At 31.4% G+C, this 7,203-nt stretch overlaps 1 protein-coding gene across 1 annotated transcript; it reads right to left on the bottom strand.

Annotated features, from left to right (window-relative positions):
- Positions 1–4,494: 4,494 nt before the first annotated feature.
- On the bottom strand, positions 4,495–6,956 carry LOC110665337 (uncharacterized). The gene is made up of 2 exons (XM_021825400.2): positions 5,372–6,956; positions 4,495–5,293 (listed from the first exon to the last, which is right to left on the bottom strand). Exons 1-2 carry the CDS (start codon positions 6,211–6,213, stop codon positions 4,672–4,674), a joined length of 1,464 nt encoding a protein of 487 aa, XP_021681092.2. The 5' UTR covers positions 6,214–6,956; the 3' UTR covers positions 4,495–4,671.
- Positions 6,957–7,203: the final 247 nt, after the last annotated feature.

Below are 7,203 nucleotides of genomic sequence, written 5' to 3'. Positions count from 1 at the left end.
AACCCAAAATGTAGTCCTAGCATGAAATTAAAAATTGTATACCTATTATTTATAAAAAAAAGTCAAAATTTTATGTGAATAGTAACCACAATAACTTCAAATGCAAAGAACCCAATCTTATGCTACTTATTAAGTAAAATTAAGTATGCAAAATTTAATTATTGGAATTATTGTTAGAAATGGTTTGAATGGGCAATGAGACACTTTAATTATGTGTTTCAGTTGGAAATGAGCCATCCAAGGAAGGAGGAAAAGTTGGATCAAGTCAAGACTAGTTAAAGAGGTTTGTGCACAATAACTACTACCAATTTTTTTTCAAATTTAATTTTTGTTTTGAATGAATTGTATGAATGATTTATGACCTTTGTAGCATTGAAAATCCTAATTGAGAAACAATGTATTGCTAGCCCATTTTTAGGTAATTGTTTGAATGAAAAATAATTGTGAATTTACAAATGAATTTGATGAATGGAAAATTATTAAAATGGTTTGAAACCACAGTTGACATGAATATGTGTTTTGAATTCCTTACTAGCCTACCTAGTGGGATGAATTAGATTTGTATTCTCTCTCTGGCTAAAGTGTTGAGGTGTGTGCCAGTTGAGGACGAATTGAATGGGTACTCGTATATATGTGCTAGGTAGCCTTTGCATTCCCCATTAGCCTTTGGTTATTGGGATGAATTGGATAATCGTGTCATGATCTAAACCGTGTGACTTTCAGAAATTATTGTTTTATGATTGTTGGAATAAAATTCATTTTTATTAAGTGATTCTCTGGCTTTAAAAATAAAGTATGATTTTATATGTGTTCACATTAAAATTGATCTAGTTTGGAAAAATTTGTGATTTATATTGATGTGTTGAATTTTTTTAAGTTGTGCACCACTGAGTTTTTGGCTCAGCGATAGCTTGTTTATGTTGTCGCAGGTAAAAAGGCAAATAAAGCAGCAGAGTAGCCTACTTGTGACGTGGAGTGATCATTATTTTGGAGTGATTACCGGGTATATAGATTTTACCCTTGTAAATTTTCTTTTAATGTATATGTATCTGTGTGTATGTACATGACAGACTTGAGCAGTTGTATAAAGATTTTGGAATTTTATTTTTTATCAGTGTAAATATTTATAATGAAAACCTATTATTTCTTATTAATGAAATGCTTAAGCTTCTTTTTGAATTTTTCAAATAATAAATTGCTACCTTTAATTGAGTTGATGAGATTGAATTGTGTTGAAATTATTGGAGTTGTGGTTAAGACACATATTGAGAATGTTTTTAACAAGTTTTGAAGAACTGTTTTCTCAATTTATAGATGAAACTCTGTTAAAATTTCTGTAAAAATCCCAGAAATTCCGAAAATATCAAAAATTATCGTTATGATATAAACCCCAATAAAAAGTTCTTTAATGGTTATTTATCATTTCTTTTCACTTGAAAAGGGATTGAAATTGTTTAAAATCCCTTGTAATATATTTAATGGATTATCGGTAGGCGAAATTCGGTAATTTATTGAATATATTACGAGATCATGTCATGCCTTATGTAGGGATAAGGTGTGACAACTATTTTAATTATTGTACATGAAGTTTAGAGTTCTAAAAGCTAAAGCTTATGGTATTTCTCAATCTCATAAATGTGCATTAATCAGGGTTGCTTCTTCAAAGGAAGTGCTCCTTGAATGGCCTAAGCCAATGCATGTGTTTGCTGGCTCAGAGCTTAAGGTTACATTATCTTAAAATTCCTAATACATTGCTGTAAAAGTACAACAAATAGTGCTCCTTTCCAAGAAATTACTATTAGAGATGCAACTGGGGACCTCCTAGCTCTAGGGAATGAGGCTTCTATGACAACCATTGCTTGGACTTTCTCTTTTGTTGAATTGTCTTTTGAAACCAAGAGACGAGTTCATTGTCATACTGCAAAGCAAAACAAAGGTGAAGAAAATAACCTATTGTGTAGATAAGTATATGTGTAAGTTAATGAGTAATAACAGAAGAAAGTCCCAACTTCCATAGTTTTTATAAAAGCACCATTTCCTACAGTTGGGAGGTCCCCATTTGTATCTCAAACAGTAATTGTTTGAAAAGGAGCTCCATTTGCAGTACTTTATAGTAGTGCATTAGGAATTTTCAGATAATGTAATAACCTTAAGCTCTAGGCCAACAAAGAAATGCAGTGGTTGTGGCGATTCGGGGAGCATTTCCTTTGGAGAAGCAATCCATATGAATACATGTTTACAAGATTGAGAAACACCATAAGTTCAAGCTTCTTGAACTCCAAACCACACGTACAATAATTAAAATAAATAAATACGCTAGTTCTCTCATTATATCAGATTTTGGATTTATGCTTATAAAATTTGATTATTATTCAAAGTTATATTAATTTTGACATAAATCACCAAAAAAGTACTTTAGTCCTTCTATTATTATTTTCCAAAGATCATTAATGAGTTTAGCATGGGATATATTCTAGAAACTTTAACTTTTAACCAAAGCATGTGATAGTTGGGTTTGCTATAGATGAAAGAAGAATAAACAGAGAGAGATTTTGCTAGCAAGATTTGTTAGGCTTTAGACCTACCTCTCTTTGCATTTTCTTTGTTGTTTCTTCTTAAAATAAAAGATGCTTCTTCTCCATTTCTAGAATTTTCCCGATGGTCTTTCTTTTTCTCTCTTTTTTTTTTTTGGCTAAATGGGAAAGTGCTTATCAATCCTTGCCCTTTTTTTAGCTAACTTTATTATGGTTCTGTAGGGAATGAAAAAGGTATAGAACCATTGATAAATCTAAAGGTTAGCATATGAAAGTATTACTCTAAAAATTTTATTTTCTTGTTTCCTGCTTCATTTTAGAGTTACCACTAAAATACTAACTTGCTTCATTTTAGAGTTACCACTAAAATACTAACTTATGGATGCCTAAAGAGATATATAATTGGAAACGCTATTATAAGTACATGTTTTGACTTCAATTAAAAAAATACCATATGCTTATGTATTAGGTCTTATATCTTATCAACTCTACAAGTTGATTTGCATCCTTGCTTTAATCCCAAACGTATCTATAATATATCCCATGCAAAATTGAAAAATGATCTTTGGAAATAATAATAAAAGGGGTAAACTAATTTTTTGGTTGAGTTATGTTAAATTAACATGACTACAAATAATAATTCATTTTTATGAGCATAAATCCAAAATCTGATGTATTGAGATAACTAGTTTATTTATCTATTTTAATTATTGTACTTGAGGTTTAGAGTTCTAAAGCTAGAACTTATGGCATTTCAATCTCATAAATGTGCATTCATTTGGGCTACTGTTCCAGAGGAAATGCTTCTTGAGTAGCTTGAGCCAATGCATATGTTTGTTGGCCCAGAGTTTAAGGTTACATTATCTTTTGAAATTCCCAATATGTTGCTATAAAAAATACTGCAAATAGTGCTTCTTTCCGAGCAATTACTGTTAGAGATAAAACTGGAGACCTCCTAGCTATAGGTAATGAGGCTTCTATGACAACTATGGTTTGGACTTTTTCTATTACTGAATTGTCTTTCGAAACAAAGAGACGAGTTCATTCTCATACTGTATAGTGAAACAAAGGTGAAGGAAATCAGCTATTGCACAGATAAGTAAATGTGCAAGTTAATGAGTAGCAACATAAGAGAGTCCCACTTCTATAGTTTTTATAGAATTTCCATTTCCTATAGTTAGGAGGTCCCCAATTTGTATCTCTAATAGCAATTGCTCAAAAAGGAGCTCCATTTGCAGTACTTTTATAGTTGTGCATTGGGAATTTCCAGATAATGTAATAACCTTAAGCTCTAGGCCAACATAGACATGCATTGGTTCTGGCCATTCGAGGAGTATTTCCTTTGGAGATGCAACCCATATGAATGCACATTTATGAGACTGAGAAACACCATAAGGTCCAACTTCCAGAACACTAAACCCCATGAACAATAATTAAAATAAATAAATAAACTAGTTTTTTCATTATATCAGATTTTGGATTTATGCTTATAAAATTTGATTATTATTTGGAGTTATATTAATTTTTACATAAATCACCAAAAAGGTACTTTAACCCTTCTATTATTATTTTCCAAAGGTCATTAATGAGTTTGGTATGGGATATATTCTAGAAACTTTAACTTTTAGCCAAAGTAGAAGGCAACTGGTTTTGTTGTAGATGAAAAAAGAAATAGTGTGAGAGAGATTTTGCTAGCAAGATTTGTTGGGTTTTGGACCTACCTCTCTTTCCATTTTCTCTGTTGTTTCTTCTTAAAACAAAAGGTGCTTCTTCTACATTTCTAGAATTTTCCTGATAGTCTCTCTCTCTCTCTCTCTCTCTCTCTCTCTCTCTCTCTCTCTCTCTCTCTCCTATGTAGCATGGAAACGGAAATGCGGACACGGGGAAACGCGGAAACGGCATTTTAAAAAATAAATGAAATAAAAATGTGGGGGAAATGTGTAAATATAAAAAATATAGGGGTATATTTATAAATAAATAAATATATATATATCATGAAAGATGTTCAATAATAAATAAAGTCCAAATCAACATTTAAATTCAACCATAAAAATACATATTTAAAAGTTTCATACTTATAAGAAATAAATATTAACTACAACACATTCAAATGTTAAAAAAGAAAAGATAATAAAATTTATGACATTTCCTCAACTTCACTGTCTTTCTCCTTCTCCATGCTTGTAGTTGCATTTTCATCAAACAAAACAGACTCTAACTCTGGTTTATCTAATGAAAGGTTGGCAAATTCAAGAACTCCCACATCTTTTATACTCCCAAATTGATCACCACCAACATCCCACAATTTTATCTTCTCATCATAATATTGGGAGGAGTTTCTTGACAGAAGGTGAAGTTTATTATGGATAAAAACCAAGTCCTCTGCACGTTTTGGAGTTAATTTATTCTTTCTACATAAATGAATGAAGGAATAAATACTCCAATTTCTTTCACAACAGGAGGAGGAAGTAGGTTGTCCAAGCACTTTAAAAGCCAACATTTGAAGTAAAGGTGCATTAGAACCAAAACATGCCCACCATTTCCTAGGATCTGTAACATACATACTTCCAATAGAATCAGGATCAGCAAAAGGTCCACTTTTCGAAGAAAAATTTGCAAATTCATCATTTGTTCTAATTCGCTCATCTTCATTAGAAAAAATCCTCCTAAAGCATTTAATTTTTTCAGTTGATACTTCTCCATCCATATGAGGAGGCACTCTACCTTCTCCCTCTTGAAGCCATTTTTCACTATAAAATCTTCAAAAATAAGAAAATAAATTCAGAAAATAAAAAAAAATTATAACAAGAAGATGAGTATATAAGTTAGAAATTTACCTTGGATTTAATGAATGGGCTAAACAATGAAGGGGAGTGTTGCTCTTTGCCCAACGATCAACAAGAATTTGATGAACCACATAATAAAAAGGAGAAAACCCATCTGCTTGCTTTCCTTCATGATAAAAAATAACTTGCTTCACCTTTTCAATCATAGAATCCCATAAGTCATAAACCAAATGAAGGCATGGTTTGTTTGTGTCACAAAATCTGATCATGTCATAAATGGGCCTAGTAAAAGCAATGATGTAATCAACATTTTCCCACCAATCCTCATCTACCACTTTATCACGAACAAATCTAGCTTTGCCTTGATCATCTTCTCGGTATTGTGCCCATTGATCACTCATAACCATTGCTTTTAAAGCACACCTAATAAGTTTAAATCTTTTAAGCATCACAACAATAGAAGCAAAACGAGTGTCAGCAACTGAAACCAATTTCAAAGGGCTAAACCGATTATAAATTGTAAGCCTCATGGAATGATTCATTATAAAATTCTTGATTTGCAAAGCATCTCCATGGATTTCAGTGATCCAGTGACACACATCATAAGTTTCTTGATTATTTTCCAAATTTTTTGCTGCACATATATTCTTCAAAGCAAGATTAAGAGTGTGCACAACACAAGGAGTCCAATAAATATGTGGAAACATACCCTCAATGATTTCTCCAGCACTTTTACAATTTGAAGCATTATCAGTAATGACTTGTACCACTTTTTGATGACCCACCTCATCAATTACTTCTTTTAGCAAATTAGCAATAAATTGCTTATCTTTCACTTCACCAGAACAATCTACAGATTTGATAAACATGAGGCTAGACTTAGAAACAACCATAAAATTAATCAAAGGCTACCTCTGGGGATCACTCCATCCATCACTCACAATACTAACACCCTTTTCTAACCAAGTGCTTTTAATTGGTTCAAGCAACCTCTCTACATTTGCTTTTTCTTGCTGAAGTAATGTGGTTCTCAATTTGTTATAACCAGGTGGCACATAACCACCCAAAACATGATTAGCAGCAAAAGAATAAGAACTCAGATAATAAGGATTTCTAGCAAAATTAAAAGGTAGACCCCAGTGTAGAACATTCTAGCAATCTTTGCATCTAATTGAGCTCTAGTTTGCAAGTTAAAAGCTCTACCAAGAGGAGAATCATTAATTCTTCTTTTCTTCAAAGCTGCTGAAATACTTGGTTCAGTTATATTCAATGAAGGAACAAAAGTTATACTAATAGGCAAAGAAACTCACTTAGATTGTGAATTGGTAATTTTGTTTGTTGCCTCATCCTCCTGTTTCCTCATTTCAGAAATACTATCATTTATCACTTTTTTACACACACCAATCCCTTTTCCAGTGATTTTCAATAAATGAGCCCTCACTCTAGTATAAGTCGTTTACTTTTCTTGTCCACAAAAATTGCATATCCATTTACAATTACCCCTTCCTTCTCCAGCTTTCTCAAGTTTAGTTACATATCTCCACAAAGGATTAAATTCTTCCTCCCTAGTTTTTGAAGAAGTGGCACTAGTGCTATTTGCTTGGGTAGAATTTGAGTTCGGAGAATCCATTCAAATATTGTCCTATCAAAATGACAAAAAGAAAATGCAATTTTATATAATTTACAAATTATTTAAACAAATTATATACTAAGGATTAAAGCACAATGCAAATTATATATTAAAAGATTAAAGAATTAATAATAGAATTGAATAAATTGACTATGAAAATTATTATGAAAAATTTTTATATATAATATAAAAATACATTAAAACAAATTATATTAAACACATTATATATAAATTATTACAAAAATATAAAATA

The sequence above is a fragment of the Hevea brasiliensis genome, chromosome 2, assembly GCF_030052815.1.
Source record: "Hevea brasiliensis isolate MT/VB/25A 57/8 chromosome 2, ASM3005281v1, whole genome shotgun sequence".
Classification (NCBI taxonomy): domain Eukaryota; kingdom Viridiplantae; phylum Streptophyta; class Magnoliopsida; order Malpighiales; family Euphorbiaceae; genus Hevea; species Hevea brasiliensis.
Note: the sequence above shows the minus strand (reverse complement) of the source record. Positions and strands in the feature narration are given on the sequence as shown.